Source organism: Semicossyphus pulcher, unplaced genomic scaffold, assembly GCF_022749685.1.
Source record: "Semicossyphus pulcher isolate SPU_LCO1_2020_fin unplaced genomic scaffold, fSemPul1.0.p SCAF_1, whole genome shotgun sequence".
NCBI lineage: Eukaryota > Metazoa > Chordata > Actinopteri > Labriformes > Labridae > Semicossyphus > Semicossyphus pulcher.
The window spans coordinates 2,168,521-2,186,456 of NW_027211603.1; the positions used below are offsets into that span (position 1 = coordinate 2,168,521).

General features: G+C 42.9%; 1 protein-coding gene across 1 annotated transcript in view; it reads right to left on the reverse strand.

The window, feature by feature from the left end:
- The window catches only part of vps13c (vacuolar protein sorting 13 homolog C), a 57,435-nt gene that overhangs the window by 32,254 nt on the left and 7,245 nt on the right, over positions 1-17,936 (reverse strand). The window contains exons 5-33 of the mRNA XM_069662931.1: positions 16,735-16,767; positions 15,089-15,190; positions 12,102-12,211; positions 11,899-11,958; positions 11,750-11,809; positions 11,220-11,300; positions 9,982-10,039; positions 9,565-9,692; positions 9,219-9,325; positions 8,385-8,559; positions 7,991-8,053; positions 7,743-7,884; positions 6,956-7,056; positions 6,630-6,772; positions 6,334-6,526; positions 6,118-6,232; positions 5,898-6,034; positions 5,494-5,626; positions 5,283-5,400; positions 5,068-5,200; positions 3,977-4,049; positions 3,795-3,895; positions 3,502-3,655; positions 2,950-3,029; positions 2,333-2,392; positions 1,744-1,894; positions 1,532-1,648; positions 1,308-1,411; positions 904-1,071 (exon numbers count right to left, since the gene is read on the reverse strand). Of these exons, the coding sequence (XP_069519032.1) occupies positions 904-1,071; positions 1,308-1,411; positions 1,532-1,648; positions 1,744-1,894; positions 2,333-2,392; positions 2,950-3,029; positions 3,502-3,655; positions 3,795-3,895; positions 3,977-4,049; positions 5,068-5,200; positions 5,283-5,400; positions 5,494-5,626; positions 5,898-6,034; positions 6,118-6,232; positions 6,334-6,526; positions 6,630-6,772; positions 6,956-7,056; positions 7,743-7,884; positions 7,991-8,053; positions 8,385-8,559; positions 9,219-9,325; positions 9,565-9,692; positions 9,982-10,039; positions 11,220-11,300; positions 11,750-11,809; positions 11,899-11,958; positions 12,102-12,211; positions 15,089-15,190; positions 16,735-16,767 (3,200 nt within the window). The remainder of the gene's footprint in view (positions 1-903; positions 1,072-1,307; positions 1,412-1,531; positions 1,649-1,743; positions 1,895-2,332; positions 2,393-2,949; positions 3,030-3,501; positions 3,656-3,794; positions 3,896-3,976; positions 4,050-5,067; positions 5,201-5,282; positions 5,401-5,493; positions 5,627-5,897; positions 6,035-6,117; positions 6,233-6,333; positions 6,527-6,629; positions 6,773-6,955; positions 7,057-7,742; positions 7,885-7,990; positions 8,054-8,384; positions 8,560-9,218; positions 9,326-9,564; positions 9,693-9,981; positions 10,040-11,219; positions 11,301-11,749; positions 11,810-11,898; positions 11,959-12,101; positions 12,212-15,088; positions 15,191-16,734; positions 16,768-17,936) is intronic.

Below are 17,936 nucleotides of genomic sequence, written 5' to 3' on the forward strand. Positions count from 1 at the left end.
CCGGGTGCAAACTTTCAAACTGTTCAGATCAACCCGAGAACCCGGCCGCGTCTTACTGACAACCGTAAACCAGATGATATTTAAGGTGGACTGAAGGTGCGGTGGAGTCGCTGAGTGAAGCTAAAGCAGCAGGTTTGATGCAGTTCAGAGCTGCGTGCTGGAAGCTGTACCTCATCAGCAGACGAATACTGAAAGCTAAAAGAAGCCTGAAAGAACAAAACACATCAAACAGAGCAGAAACATGAGAGACGAGAAGCTGTAGAGAAAAACATGCAACAGGAAACAAACATGTTCACACTGTCACACACACACACACACACACACACACACACACACACACACGCACACACACACACACACACACACACACACACACACACACACACACACGCACACACACACACACACACATTTCATTTAGAACTGAAACTGCTGTAAAGACGCTTTTTATTCCCTTTAAACAGAAACTTTCTAATTTATCTTCTTTCTACTTTATATCTTTCAATTAAAATTCTAAACGGTCTATTTTGAATTGTTATCAATCGTTGCAATGATGCTTGTACTTCTGGAAGTTTCTCCACAGGCCAGATCTGTGCCTCCGCACGGATCAAGAGAAACGGGATCTGAGCTACATTTATTTGCCAAAGCAACGAGTCCAAATACTTTTGTTAATAAAATTTTTTAAAGTTTTTAAGAAACGTGAAAATATTTCCATTATCCTGTTTTGTTTAGTCAGTAAGGAGCACTGAGTGGTGATGAAACATTTTATCACAAGGCTGCAAACCAACAAATGGAAGAACGTGAAGAGTACTTGTGAATGCACTGTGTGCACCATCATAACATATACGTTTATATATGAGAATTCATTTATGTAAGTGTATCTATATATATAGAAAGTCTGACCAGCAGCGACATGAGGAACTTGTGCAGGTAGACGATCTGGATGCAGCCCAGACGCAGCGTGACCTTCCCGTCCACCTTCGACATGTCGCTGTATCCCTCCCCCTCCGTGGCCCCTGGATACAAGGACAGTTTGAAGCTGAACACCTCCTCACCCACGATGGACACCGCCTGCAGGGGGGAGGAGGAGGAGGAGGAGAAGCATATGTAAAAAATAACATCTCATAGAGTTTATGAAACAAAAGCAACATAAATACAGTTAAAAAGAAAGCTAGAGACACAGAGAGTAGCATGGAGCTCTTTGACCTTTTTATCTCCAATACTCGTGAGTGTTAGAAGATGCAGCAAACAGTCAGTAGAGAAGAAATGCTCTGAATAATAGTAACTATAACTTCTCTGTTCCGGACCTTTCTGTGGACGGTTTTGGGGTTGACGTCTGTGACCACGATGTCTCTGAGTCGAGCAAACACCTCCGTCTCCTTCGCTTGCACCAACACCGACGCATCGATTCCTGCAGGGCGGCGACAGTGAGGTGACACATGAAGATGTTTAAACATGCTGTCAGCGTCTCTGTCAGCCTTGTTCAAAGCTCACTGTGCTCCTTCAGACTGGTCCACACATGCCTTCTTACCTTGCACTCTGATGTCAGCGATGCTGCAGTGATCGTCACACACCTCCACGTGGAAGCAACCCAACATAGCAAACAGCTTGAAGCTGAACACGCCTCCATCTTTGGCTGCTTTGGACACTGCAGAGAGAGCAGAAAGGCGATGAGTCACTTCCTGTGAGATGCATAACATCAGACTGGACACATCAGCACACCTGTGAGCGGTCTGGACTCACCTGTCCGGGCCTGGTCGCTCTTCTCCACTTGTTTTTTGGTGTCTTGGTCGCGGCTGGCGCTGAGTTTTTGCGGCATGGCGGTGTTCAGGTAGTTGATGGTTGACAGCAGAGCTTTAGTGTGAAGGAGGAAGTGCAGAGAGGAAAACTCCACCTGAAACAACAGCAGGTAAACAGCTGTGAGACACCTGACGATCACTAACTGGTACAAACACAGGTATCACTAAAATGTACTTTGAGTTTCCTGCGTTTCACTTATGAGCTTCAGTTGGCTGGAACCTGTAAACCTGGGATTGTTTTTAATATTGTTTACTTTTTTAAATATTTAAACTTTCATGTTCATTTTAATGCAACTAAAGGAGCTAAACATTCAAACACACAACTTTTTCAACCAGGAAATCACACCCAAATAATCTAATACCCTCTGTATTTCTTTAGTATTGGCTGTTTTAACTTGTCAGTGGCTCCTGTGAGCTGATATAACAGAGTCCTAAACTTTAAGAAACAGAAACAAAGCCAGTTTTTTTCCCTGCTGTGGCACACAGCTTTACATTTGCAGCCACCTGTTGCTTTTGAAACCTCCTCCACCCACCTTCAGCGTCTGCTCAGTGTTGTTGAAGGCAGTCTGGAAGCTGGGACCAGTCGGGTCGGCCTGCAGGACGACACACACAGAAACATGTTCACAACTGGAGCCGGTATCATGTCTGTGTTTCACTTCCAGAACTTTGGTGTCTGTTAGCAAATGTTGCTGCTGTTTGTATTCATGCGTAACAGCAGCGTAACGTCTTTACAGTGTTCTACCTCAGCCTCCCCCAAACCTCCAAATCTCTAATGAACTACCTCTCATTCCCCTTATCGCTCCTCAGACTCCTCCCATCACTCCCTACACTTTCCACTGTTCCTGAAATCTCCCCTCGCTCACTGACAGACTGACTGTGACATCTGCTTTTCACATTCCTCCACCATCCTGTTGATTTTTGTTATAATTGAAATGATCAACTTCACCTACTAAAAACGTTAATTAACAAACAATATTTAAGATAAAATTCCCTCCAGGTGTTGCTGAGGTAAAAACAGGACGGGACTATGGGCAGTGTTTTCCTAGTACATAATGATGTCAAAGTAAAGTTGCCCTTTGACCTTTCGGGGATAAAAATATCTTTAGCTCAGGTGTCGCGTCTCAGAACAAGCGAACATGTTTGTGCTCACCTTGAGGAACTCCACCTTCAGCAGGTCGGAGCCCTGCTGCTCCGAGGAGCTGATCAGGTGGAGAGGACGGTTCTTTCCGTCTAAAGAGAAAACACAGAAACAACTCATTACAATGCAAACAGCACCTGAACAGGTTACTCTTTAGGTCACTTAAGGTGTTCTCTACCTGCATGTTGTTTTTGCAGCTGCACGTTAGCTTTATCTTTTATCTCTACTGCTGATATCTAACTGGATCGAGTTCAGTGCTTTTACAAAATCAGCCGAAACCAGGATGTTTGAGACTTTTCTTCTTTGGCTGATCAGTAAAATGTATTTAAAGTCTTCATTTATAGATTACTGAAAATCAACAACTGATTTGTTTCTCTGTTTGTTGACAACATCTGTGTTTGACATGTTTGAAAATAGTAACCAAAGAAGTTAAATCATCTGACATCAGGTCTGAAGATGACTGAGGCTTTCCCTGGATGGCATCTTTGTTTGGTTGGTTTAAGCCAATCAGGACGATCAGATCTTCAGTTTAAATTTGAAATCATGATGTCATCCACACGTTACCTGGTACGTCGCAGTAGTCGAGTGTGACCCTGCGCAGGTATGAGGTGACGCTCATGTCGAAGGTCCGCTTCTTTCCTTCGGCTCCCAGCTGACAGACGCTGAGAGAGAGGACCGTCTTCTCCTGGTCCACCTGCCGGGTCAGCTCCAACAGCACCTGAACACACCACACACACACTACTGGCTCACATGGACTCCAGGTAACATGAAACTCAACAATGTTAGACAGGCTGATAGTAGGCTCCGCCCCTCTGAGTCACAATGTGACCTCACCTGAGACAAACAAACAAACAAACCTCTTTGACTTCAAACTTGAAATGAAGGTCGGTGAGCTCCTCTGAAGCCAAATGCTGTTGATCGTCGTCTGTGGACTTCTCGCTGGTGTCTTCATCTGAATCTAAAACACAGCAGCACAAACACTAATTACAAATTATTACAAATCTTATCAAAATGGTTTAAATCAGAAGAGAGCACCGACCTGTTTCCATGGCTTCCAGGAGGGAGGGGTGAAGGGTGAGCGGTCTTGGTCTGGCCTCTGCCAGAGAGAGCACCTGCAGCAGGAAACAAACATGGATCAGTCCAGAGCTGCTCTTAGTTTCCCAAAACATAACACGACAACTCCTTCATCACTCCTGCAAATTCTTTATCACATCTACCCATAAACTCCTCCATGACTCCCCTAATGTACTCCATCACACACATAAACTCCTTCATCATCAAATCCTTGATTACCGCCCTTAACTTCTCAATCGATCCCATAACCTCCTCCATCACTCCCCTCAACTCCTCCATCACTCCCCTTAAATCCTCAGTTAGCTCCTTAACTCCTCAGTCAATCCCAAGACCCCCTCTAACATTCCCTTCCACTCCTCTATCACCACCCTTAAATCCATGATTACTGCCCATAACTCCTTAATCAATCCTCCAACCTTTTCCATCACCCCCCTCAACTCCTCTGTCAATCCCCTTAAATCCTCCATTAATCCCCTTAACTCCTCTATTGTTCTCTAAACTCCTCCATTTCTCCACTTAACTACTCAGTCCATCTAACAAACTCCTCCATCATACCCCTAACCTCCTCGGCCACTCCACTCCTCTATCACTCCTTTAAACTCCTCTATCTTTTTATCTTCTCCATCACTCCCTTAAACTTCACAGCACTCCCCTTAAATCCTCAAAAACTGCCCTTAACTCCTCAATCAATCCCAAAACCTCCTCAGGCACTCCCCTCAACTCCTCTATCACTTCCCTTAAATCCTCCATTTATCCCCTTAACTTCTCCATCGCTCCCTAAACTCCTCCATTACACCGCTTAACTCCTCAATCAATCCCCTCAACTCCTCCATCACTCCCTTAAACTCCTCTATCTTTTTAACTCCTCCATCACTCCTTTAAACTCCTCTATCTTTTTAACTCCTCCATCACTCCTTTAAACTCCTCTATCTTTTTAACTCCTCCATCACTCCTTTAAACTCCTCTATCTTTTTAACTCCTCCATCACTCCCACAAACATTACAGCACCCCCCTTAAATTCCTTGCTGCATTAATCTTGGACTGTACCAGGTGTACCTTCTCTTTGGGGGTGGAGGGGGGGGAGTCCATGTTGGGAAGAGGAATACTATCGACCAGCTCCAGAACGTTGTGGATCTTCAGGTCCGAGATCTTAACGTGCAGCAGCGGGAGCTCCCCCGCCACCTTCAACCTGAAGAACAAACAGGACAAAATCATGATGATAGTGTAAAGGTGAGCCCACAGGTGAGTCTGTGCGGGGAGTGGACATGTACCTGGGCATCCTGGCGTCCTTCTCCACCATACACTTGGCCAGCTGGATAGTAAAGTCCATCGGCTTGAGAATGTGTTGGACTGATGAATCCTGCAGCCGAGCCGACTTCCAGGCCTCTCCTGGAATGAACGCACAGCTGACTTAATAAAACAGACTTCAGGACCCTGTTTCGTCGTTGTGTAGCTGTAGAGGCGTGTGTATTAGTTGTGTACCTGACTTGCTGTAGAGCACCTGGACTCGTCGTAGCTCCACATTGTATCTGTCGTAGGCTCGATCCATGATTTCCTCCAGAGAGGAGAAGGAGGACGAGGACGAACTGAGACCGCTCTGCTCGACACTGTTGAACTGCAAACACGTGCGAGTTCAGTCAACCACAACACAGTTCTGTTACGACGTGATGATGTGCAGCATCAAAGAAACATCTAAAGCATTCCAGGCATTCAGCTAGAAACCCTTAAATTGCAAATTGCAGGCAAAAATCCTTAAATTTGACCAAAAATCAAAATTATAGTCAATAAAATCTCAAACTATAAGCAAAGATCCTCAACTAAACCCAATTAAATACAATTAGATATCATTTAAAGAGATATAAACATGAAATAAAAAAAGAACCGACCTGTAAACTACCGAAGTCTACGATGATGAGGTCTGACGTGTTGCTATAGAAACCGGACTTCGGTACCAGCAGGTAGGACGGCTTCAGGTCGATCCTCAGGTCCATGATCTTCCTGGTCTCGATCATGTGAGACAAACCTGCAGAGACCATCAGAGCTCTTATGAACATGTCATACTTTGGATTTCTCAGACCTAACATGACTCCTGATGATGAAACTGACCTGTGGCAGTTTTCTCTTTGAACTCCTCCAGTTTGGACAGAGTGGCTGAGGTCAGGACCTCCAGATCGACGCCTTTCCCTGTTTTAAAGAAGTCGGCCAAACTGTTCACCGTCAGCTGGAGGACAGAAAGCAGGAAGCAGATTTCACTTATAGAGACAGGAGAACAAACCAGTCATGAGGGATCTGATCTGAGGTCAGGTGGTGGCTGGTCTTTACCGCGTCGTAGATGATCTCAACGGGCTGAGAGTGGACTCTGAGCAGCTGGTCGGCAGCGCTCTCCTCTGGGTTTATCTCAAACACGACGCTGAGCAGAGAGGAAGACGAGTCTCCCACAGAGGCGATGAGTGAAGGTACCGCCCCCTGCTGCTGTAACCCTGTGACATACCAGTGCTGCAGCGCCGCCTCCACCCTGCAGGGGGACACGGAGAGCTTCCATTAATTTACACACTGAGAAAAGTTATTGGAGGTCCACTAAAACAAAAGCAAAAGCACAGAGAGAGAGGGGGGCTCACCTGAAGGCCTGAGCTCCAGGTCTCTGAGATATTTGGGTGCTGAGGTCGATCATCTGGACTTTAAGGATCTCTGGGATGTCCGGCAGCTCTCTGATCGTCACAGAGGTCCTGAACAGCTGGAAGGAGACGACCACCGCCACGTACTGAACACACACACACACACACACACACAAATTAATTTACTTTTAACACCAAGTCCTGGCTACCTGCTGGAGAGAAGGCGGACATCGGGGTATTTCAGTGAAAACAGTCCATTAGGTTCTACCATTTCTTGTCCTGTTGGGGGCAGACTTCATCCAGTGCGTGAATATGAAGGGTGTGCTCACCTGTTTGGGTAAAGCCAGGTTGTGAGAGCTGCCGCTGTAGCCAATGGCAGTGTAGAGCTTTTTTTTCTCCTCTGTCGTCATGATCTCGTCCAACCCAGAACCTGAAATATATCGTCAGTACAAATGTCTTCAGTTCACTGCTAAAGGGAAAGAGTCCACAAGTCTTCATCAGCATCTTACGTCTCTTCATGTCGACCGAAATCTTTTCAGGTCACCTAAAGCCAAAATCTCTCTCCTCAGATCATTAAGTTTGTGTTCATGTGTTAAATAAAAATAATTAACACTCTGCAGTTGCTTCCATGTCTGTCCGGACTCATGACTTGTCACTTTATCTTGTTATTTATCTTTATCTATTATTATTTTATACTGTATTTACTGACCTATTTTATTTTGTCTTTGTACTGCTGCAACACCTGGGGATCAATAAAGGATTATCTTATCTTATCTTATATAATATAAGTAATGAAACGGAAGTTATATCGACATTGACATTTATGATTTAGGGTTATAATTTCAAGTGATAAAAATGCTTTTCTTAAATTAGAGACTGTTTCTACAGAGGACTGATGTTTACAAGAACAGGAAAGACGTGAGCTTTGACCAATTAAATCTAATCAGTTCATTTTTAAATGACCCGGAGTTCCCCAAGGCTCCATCCTCGGGCCTCTTCTGTTCAACATCGAAATGCTCCCTCAGCTATACAACAAAACATTTTTCTATAATTATGCAGACAAATTATATAAAGTCAAGCGGTTCTAGCGATGGATGTCTGTTTGAAGTCACTTACTCTCCGTCTCCTTGCTCTCTTCTCGCTCCTGCTCCTCTTTCTTCGCCTTTCGGCCGAAGAGGTTGCTGAAGAAACCTCCTCCTCCCTGCTTCTGCGTTGCCGCTGCCTTCTTCGCCAACTCCTTCTGCCCGGACCTGATCACCTGGAGCAGGGAGAGGTAGAGCGTCATGTTTGGGTAGAATACGTCCAGTTTGAGTGGACACTGGTCTGTTGCTGATGCTCAGTCAGAGCTGCGTTGTCATACTCACCTCCACCTGCGCCTGCTGCCGGGCTAAAGTGATGTTGAAGACGTCCAGAGCTTTCTCCAGATCCTGGTAGAAACAGAGATCAGTAGAAGAGGCAGCAGGTCAGCAGCCGAAACAAAATTCAAACCATTTGTTTAGTGTTTAGTCCTAAATAAGAACACTTTAGAACCCAGCGTCTGTTCTTTTCTTAAATATTCACAGTCAGGCCTGTACCTTCATACTATTTGTACTGTATGACTTTCATTTGATCCTTTGGCTGGATATAAATCATTGAGGTACTGTAGTGACCAAAGCTCCTTCTGACAGCTGAAGAAGTTTCATCCATTTAAACGGACTCTGGCTTTTTATGATCAGTGTTCTACAGCTTGGTGCACATAATGAGTTTGCTCAGCAGTACCTGGATCTGTTGCTCGATGTCCGAGTTGGGCTTGTTCTGGCTCAACAGTTTGTTCTTGAAGGCGGTCTTGTAGGCCTTCAGGTTCTCTCTGTGCTCTTTGATTTTGGACCAGGACCACATCTGACTGGAGCGTCTGATGTGGACCTCCATGATGCTGTTGAAGCTGTACCTCCACCTGGCAGAGACACAGAAACACAGCGCACCCCAAACCTGTCAGAGGTCGAGTACAGGTCATTTTACAGGCAGTACAGCTTCTTTCACCTGGTATCCAAATTTGTGCTCTAGCCGTTATATCAGGACAAACGGACTACTTCAAACAGGAAGGTTGTGAATTACAATCTTCAGGGGATGAAGCCTTCAAGTGACATCTTTAAATCTAACCAAGGTCGGATCCTACCGGCTGTTTCAGGTTTTAAGCAGTTATTTATTTATTTTTTGTTTGGTCTCGCACAAATTGAATTAAGGATTCGATCTTACTGAGGTCTTAAAGCTTTGTTGTAACAGGTTTGCTTGACGTTTAGGATTTTTACCTGAATTCAAGAAATTAGTACTGGCAGTAAAAAGAAATTAAAGTAATATTAAGTAAGATAAACGTTTAATAGTACGATTTTTCTCTTTCTTGGTCAGGACAAATGTTGAGTTTTAGCTCCACTGCTGCTCGGGGTTTAAGAATTCATCAAGGATCAGGTGTTTTCTCTTCATGTTGAGGCCGTAATAGACTCTGCCTCCTGCAGGGGGCACTCACAGGACAGCAGAAACCCTTAAAAACACATCCTCAAACAGTTTTAGTGGAAATAATATGTTCTCTCAAAGTACGATTGATGTTGAACTGACCAGAGTTTGGCATTTTTGTGGACCGGAACTTCAGGCTTGAACTTTCTGTAGGGGGCGTTCTTGAACATGCAGTCGACGGACTCCAGCACATCCACCATGGAGAGGTACTGTTGGGGAGCACAACACAACACAGGGTATCCATAAACACATGGAGAAAAAAAATGGCAAAGTTGCGGCAGTCTTATTTTTTAAAACCAGAGTCACAAGTGGAGCTGAAACAACCTGGCCTACCTGAGGAGAAACCTGCCCTACGAGGCAAGTTCAACATATCCAGGAAATATCAGCTTCACTAAACCTGTGATCATGCTAGGTGATCACACAGCCTGTGGTGTATACCTTTACATACCTGTGGTTTGGTCATCTCTATGGCGATGTTCTGAACCTCCAGGTGCAGGTTGGCTTTTGGTGTTTTCAGCTCCAGCTCGGCGTTCGGGTTGATGCATATTTTAGAAGAGGCAAAGATTGGCTTGAAGACTACAAATAAACAGAGCAACCAATCAGTGAAAGGATGTGTCAATACTGATAAAACAGCCAACTGATAATCAATGATTCATGTCAATTCTTAATGACTTCCTGAGCAGATAGATGGGTTTTAGAAAATAACCAAGAAGTGCAGAAAGACAGCTGCATATTCCACATTCATCTGAACCTAGCTGACAGTACGGGTCCCAGTGAGGGTCAAACTCTCCTGACAGAAACTAACAAAAGAACATTTTTCAAAAATGTATCAGCAGAGAGACGTTGGATGAAGAGACAAACTCACTGTACTGATAGTGAGGGAGCTCCTGATCCTTACTGCTGATCCCACACTTGAGCTGATTCTGCAGGAGGAAGAGGAAGAGGAAGGCTCCGAGTCATGTTCATCCTCTGTTTACATTTTTAACACTCTGTTTTAAATCATTACAGTACTCATTTTAAAACATATAACTTAATCAATTCCTTACGCACAGTTTTATACCCTTAATAAAACAGATGACAGTGAAGCATGCAAATGTTTACTGTCACTGTGTGTCGTTCAAGGTCCTGATTTTTCTCTTGGAATTTTCACAACAGTCTGCCGTTTCTTTTAAAACAGCAGACTCGGCTCCTCGAGCAACTAACTCGTAATGAGTGAGCTGCAAAAACTAATGGATTATAGGATCAATTGAACATCAGCAATCATTTTAAATCCTTTATATTCTTTTAAAATAGACAAACATTTGCTGCTTCCAGTTTGTAAACTGAATCTCTGTGTTTTCGACTGTTGGTACAAAATAGTAAACAATACACCATTTCAAAATGCATAGACACAATGGTTAATCAATAAGTGGAGAATTTTTTTGACCTATACCAATATTACAGGGTAAACATTCCCTTATTACTGTTATACAACAGTTAGTTCCGACCAAGTAATCTGATTGGATAAGAGGCATTCCATGAGTGGTGATATAGAGAACAACATCACTGGGACTTTTCACTCTGTGTATCACTCCGCCTCAGCCAGCTGTTCTGAATACAGTCCATTAGCATTACAGCAGACCGTGTGTGTCTACATTGATCAGACTGGTACCTCTGAATCACACAGCAGACTCTTATTTCATTGGTTGATGATGAATTAAAACAATCAGATAAATGTACATGGTAAAAAAACAGCTGTTCTGTTGTAACCTGGAGACACAGTGTGCAGGAGAATGTTTGGGTTGCTCGGCAACAAGAGTCCAGTTTCAGTTAAATTGTGGAACTAGTTGAGTAGGCAAAAAGTAATCTGTTGATGATTGTTACTGTTTGCTACTATTTACCGCTTGTGTAATTGTTGTATAAAAGAAACATCACACTTGAGGTTCCTGTTTGTGATTGACACATCATTGTGACTGTAATTCTATGTGACAAGGACCAATTTTAAAGTGGGAAAAAAAAGCACATATTCATTTCCTGCAGGATTTTCTATTTTGTGTTGATTTGTTTGTTGGCTGGTTGAAAAGTTCGTTTTTTCATGTTAAAAGTCAAACAGCATCGACTCACCACGATGTCTTCCCACGATCCTTTGTAGAAGATGGGACTGTCGACGTTCCAGTAGGCGCAGAGACTCTCCAGACGCCCGAGCTGAGACAAACAAATGCATAAACTATTCATTAATAACTTCTGCTGTATTTGTTGAAAATCAGACGGAGGGGCGGCAGGTGCACAAAATCTAAGTGGCCCGAGCAGTGATCCGTGTGGAACACCTTACAGGAGCAGGAACATTAGGATAAGCTTATTCGTTTTTTTCAACTTATTTTATTTTTCACTCGGAGTTCTCAGGTTACACACAGAATTAGACACATCTACTCGACTGGTACCTTTCATGGAGCTTTCCAGTCATCAGATTTCTTTCCCACTGACCTTATTTTGAAAACATCACACACTGATTTTAGAAGTGCCGCTGATACAAGACTTTCTCTAGTCCCTTACCCCGACATCAAACACCAAGTTTTTGATTTCCGAAGAGTTAATGTAGTGCTGAAAATCCAAATTAACCAGGTGACTGGCAGAGCGAGCAGAACATCTCTCACCTTATAGATGATCTTTGCAGCTTCATTCAGGATACACGCCTTCCAGTTTTCATCTGTGGTCTGAAAAATACAAACAATAAGTCAAATACACACCTATCAGTAACATTTGTATGTGTGTGGGGGTGCATGTCTGTCTGTGTGTCTGTTACCTGCAGGCTGAGCTCGGACAGCGTTACACCCATAGACAGGGGGTGCTGTGGGTCTGACAGCTGAAACAAACAGTCACATGACAGAGAAGGTTACAGGTGACAGTTTACTCGCTGACACTAATTGAACAGGTGTAATTTAATGTGATCACTGAACACTGACTGTCAGAGCTGGACACAAACACAGGACCTAACCCAACACTCACATCGTCCTCGTAGCGCAGGTGGATGCTGCTGATCTTCACCTGCAGGTTTTTGATCACCTGAGCAGCGAGTTTCTCAAAAAATGAGTCCTTCTTGTCATCTTGAGCTTTCTCTGAAAGAAACACAAAACACAGAATTAAAAGAGTCCAAAGACCCAAGACCAGGAAAGTCAGAGGATCGGGTTGTAATCTAAACCAACTCCATCCACCGACAACATTTTAAATAAACAGCTCCAGGAAAAAATAAGAGACCGCTCCAAATGTTCCTTAAATCAGCAACTCTCTCTACAGAGACGCCCGATCCAGATCTGAACTGAAAACCTCCTGAATGTGATCAAGAGGAAGATGGACGGTCACAAGCCATCGAACAAAGCCGAGCTGCTCCAAGAGCGGCCTAACGTCACCGAACAGCTCTGTGACAGACTGGAGGAGAGCACGCAGAGATGCATGAACACTGCGATTAAAAACCAGGTTATTGATCTCTGTACGCTTCCTGAGTGAAAACATTCTGTTGTTTCAACATGAACTTGTTTTCTTTGCATTATTCAACATCTGAAAAACATATTTTTTGCATCTTTTGGTTTCTTAACCAGTCGTCATTTTCTGCTCATAAAAGACCTGAAGAGAATATTTGATTTGAAAGGAGGAGAAATGTTTACAATAAAACAAAAGTTCATTTTACACAAACACAAACCTATAAATAGCAGGAACAGAGAAAAACATATTTATGCAGTGGTCTCTTATTTTGTTTCCGGAGCTGTGCATAAAATCATTATAGTTTTTATAATCTATACAAGTCCCTAAAGTACATAGAAAATTGTACTTTGTACTACTCTGATTTCTAGCAGTCTATTATTTAACTTTACCATCTTTATGACAGTATGTGATTTAAATTCTGCTGTTTGACATTTCCTGAAGGTCATTCTCACGTGAGATTATGAGAAAAGAAGAGTTATTCCTCCTGACTGATCCCTGCAGGATTTAAACCTGAAACTGTTTCAGAAACCGTCAGGACGGTACAAATGACATGGAGATGAAAATCTGCATCATTTTCAATCATCATGAAACGATTTGATTCGTCAGCATCTTAAAAAATTAATTCTATTCAAATCTGTCTGAAAGCACATCAGTGCTGGAGGTCTCCACCACAACCTGGACTCCAGCAGGTGGAACCCAGTGAAAACAAAAACCTTACCTGCTTTGGTGTCGTGTCGTTTGAGCTTCTTCAAGCCTTTTTTGGACTTTTTCTGTTTTTTAAATCCTTTGTGGACTTTGGCAGCGTTAAAGAAAGAGACAGCAGTTAGAGACAAGAGAAGCCCGAAAGCACAGAGAGGAAGCAAGAAGCAGGAACACATCCGTCTCCTGAGGGTGTTACAATCATGTTCAGTGTCACAAACACATAAAGCTGACTGAGTTTAAGAGTCCTGAGGAGGCAGGTGGAGGTGAGAACAGCCAATCAGAGAGCAGGATGAAGAATCTTTATAATAAGTGTGTGAAACTTCCTAAAAGCAGCAGAGAGAAAAACTGCTGACTCGACGTGTTTAAATAAAATGAAGATAACAATGTTGGATCCTACGAGCTGAAGTCTGCAGTTTTATACATGCACCTCTGTCTGTATGAACACATATTAAAGTCAAAAACTGTCTAATCACTGTGTTGACTGGTTCAGATCTACCAGTGGTCCTGTGTGATGTGCCAACAGTTATGTGTAGTGTCATCATGTATTATGGTGTCATCGTGTAACCAAAGTCCTGTGCGATTTCATCAAGTGTGACTTAACAACAGTAATGTCATGTCAGTGTTGTCATATTACTTTGTATACTGACATCCTGTTCAATAAAGTTTGGGGGGAAAAAAAAATGTTGTCGTGCGTGGGTTACAGCGGGTGTTAGTTACCATTCTGCGGCTCCTTGTAAACAACACTCTCCAGGCCGAACAGCAGGTCTCCAGTTTGAGACGCTGACAGCACACGCAGCATGAACAGCACAGACGACATGTTAATACATTCACTCATCCATCAGTATGTCCGTCATCCATCCATCAATCAATCTGCCGAGCGTTAATCCATTAGTTTGGCAGCATATAGGCAGAACAAATACAGCAGCTGAATTACATAAATAAAGCCGCTTCAGGTTTAAAGGTTGCCACATGTAGGATTACTCTGTGGAGGCATGAACATTTCTTGAGTCAACTGGAGACAAATCTCATGCAAATAAAACACTGTGAACTAATCACCGTGGATACGGTGACAACGTTTATTCACGGAACATGACGTCACCATGACTGAGACGCGTTGAGCTGTTGGACTGTTTGTCTTCCACAGACGGTTGATAAAGATCAATGTTATCCCTCCTTCTGTTTACTCTACTTTAATAATATTATTTCTTACTGAGCACTGTGATGCTCTTTGTATGCCGATGATTATATCTCATATATGATGGGGAAACCAGCCTTCTCTAGGTTACGGTTAAGTTACAGTTATCGTCCCTTTAATTGAATTAAAACTCAAAACTATTCAAAGCCATTCCTGTTACAATCCACACTTTTCATTCCAATCCACCTGAACCTTTCATGAACAGTCTTCTCCTTTACTAATGGAGCAACCATCATAAAACAACTCTACTGCCTGCCTACAGACATCCTGTTTTTACAACGCACCTCTTTTTTATATTGCCTTTAAATCTATGCTATATTTTAAGTTTGTAGTCACGCATCAGGGGTCGGCCTTAAAATAATCTTGTAAGTACTGTGAACTATGAAACACTGGCGATTAAGTTAAAGACACTTATTTCTATGTTTTTAATGATGCTTATGGTGTAGTATGTCTGCTGTGAGGTATATCAGTGCTCTCTGAGTTTGTGTCACTGTCGGAAAAGATCACCAGAAGAGAAAACAGAGGAGCAAGAAATCAAAGGCAGCAGAGAATAAGCCCGGTGAGTCCTCAGGTGTATAAAAGGGTCAGTCAGAGGTAAGAGGTTGGCCTGTCTCACCTCTGCGTGTAGCCATCTGTAGCGCCTCCTCGATGCGCTGCAGCTCTCTCTGCTTCGCCTCCAGCTGGTAACGCTCCTCCTTCGCAGGGTCATACTTAATCGCTGTGAGAAGATATAAAAACAAGAGTCAAAACAGTTTAAACAGATTCTATTCTTCAGCAACCTGCTCTACTATCAGATGCTGCATCCACACACTGTATGCAGAATGAGATGAACACCATAAACAACATATAAGGATGGTTAGCCCCAAGATAGCCCTATAAACAAACAGCTGGTATAAAATGAAAGTAAATTGTATCAGTGTTATTACTGGATGGTTTTCACAATAAATTCTGGAGCATCAGCAGACATTCTAGTTTTTTGACACGTCTGTAGTAGTCTCACTAAAAGGTGGTCACTGCGGGTACTTCACAGTATCTCCCTCTGATAGGCTGACGGGAACATTTCATCAACTACAGCTCGGTCGTTACATCTGATATCAACATGTTATCTGCTATATATACGTATATACGATTTCAGGAACATGAAATTGTTTAATTCTAGGCTAGAGTCCAAATGAAGTCATGAGTCCCAGAAACTAACAGTCACATTGGAGGTCTTCAAATTTTGTCAAGACTAAAGTCAAAACAATTATGAATCAAGTCATGTGACCGTAGTCCACACATCTGCTGCTTCATACTCAATGCTTTGTACCCTTATACTTACCCTGATACCTAGTACTCTAATACTTAGTATCCTGAAAAACTGAGTACCCTAATACTAAGTACCATGATACCTAACACCCTGATAGTCCGTACACTGAATCCTAGTACCCTGATACTATGTATCTTTATACCTGGTACTAAGTACCCTGATATTTTGTTCTTAGTACGCTGATACAGAGTACCCTGATATCTAGTATCCCGTTATTGTACCCTCATATTGGTGCCCTGATACCTATCTGATAACGTATTACCCTGATATTTAGTACACACAATCCTAGTACCCTGGTACTATGTATCTTTATACCTTGTACCCTAATAATAAGTACCTTGATACATAGTGCCCTGATAGCAAGTAACCTAATATTTTAGTAGAACAAAACTGAGATCTTCGAGATTATATCTTTAAATTATTAACTCTTAAAAATGGTTAGTGAGCCACCACCTCACTAATATTTGGAAATAAGAGTTTCCACAGAATTTAGATTTTGATTCAGAAGAGTACCAGACACCAATAAATCCCCTAAAAGAAAGTCACAGGATCAGACTGTGGTAACTGGTGACCTTTCAGAGTTTGAAAGAAAACCCCAGACTAGAAGGCAGCTAAATCTACAGTTAGAGACTGGGCTGCACGATGTGTTGAACTGTTAATTCTGTTTATCACAGTTCCTCTGACGTCTATAAGCCAGAAACAGTTCCTCTCCTACATATACGTCACGGCTCCCTTTCCTTCACAGCAAAAGCTCTCCAGCTTCATGAACCTGATACCATAGAGAGCTCTAATTGTGAAGGAGAGCTGTCCTATTTTTCCATCACATCACCATATTACATGTTATTATCACTGTAAATATGATTTTGTAGCATCGTGCAGCCCAAACAGGAAGCAGAAACAGAAACCGATTTGACCTGAACCAGAACCATCACCCCTGAACCTGATGGCCTTACCGATGTATGGACACGCTTCCAACTTAGATCCAGCTGGAACAAACACACAACATCTGAGAACACATTCTCCTCCATCATAACTGATTAATAACTTTATCATTCAAAATGTAGGAGCTCTGACTGCAGACCTTCCAGTCAGAAAATGTGTTATTTTAAATATTTAAGGAACTAGTAAGAATTTGATGAATGTTTGACAATTATATTACTGTTATAAGAGCAAAAATCCACTCTTGTTATTGTTGTGTCACATGCGATCAGAGTAAACAGCCCTTTATAAACGCTTTACAAGAACTATTAGAGAGCTCTGTAGAGTGCTGGGATGAAAGCTTCCTCGCCTCGATGAGGGAGACCCAGACCTGACCTGCAGCCAGTTCTTCAAAGGGAGCTCACTTATGGGCACCAGGGGGCTGGAACTGCAGCCACGAGACTCAGTTGGGCTCGGTCCAAAGAATTTTCTAGGCTCAAAAACCTTGGGGGGCCGAGGCTGCACATTTAGTTATAAAATCCCACTGCCCCACAGCATGTCAGACGGCAGTAAAGAAGGTTGTAACATAACGTTCCCACCACAGCAGCGACGGCTGATTGTTGAGCCTCAGAGTGAGGAGGAATAATTTGGATTCTGTTCTGGCTCTGGCTCAGTGGGATGTCCTTCTGAGATTGTAATTTAAGTAATTGGTTAATAGCGGACCTTAGGTTCAAAATTTTCATTTAACTGGAAATCATTTAAGTCTCATGACGTCCACATACTTGCAAAGAGGCAAATACATGCCTTTTTAAAGGGCCATGATCCATTAAAAGATGCACAGCCAGCAGTATACCATTTATGTATATTGATCTGTCTCATATGGGGGTTAAAGGATATTGAGGGTGCCATGCCCCTCACTCACACATATTGCATTATCCCCACAGCACTCCCCATTTCAAACATGTTCCCATGGCTATCAGGCCCCAGAGAACCCCAGAATCCTTCAAGAGGAGCTGAGGACATTTACTGCTCGATCACCTGGACCAGGATAAACAGAAAACACTGGCTGGTTGGACAGTTGGACCATGTTTGACGAGCTCGCTCTGCTCACTCTGCAGAGCTTCCAGATGAATGGTCTTAAATGTGATTGGCTGATCCAGTGATGGAGTGAAAATACATCATCATACAGAGCTCTCACATTAGATTTTTTACTTGGATTATCTTTATGCTAACACTG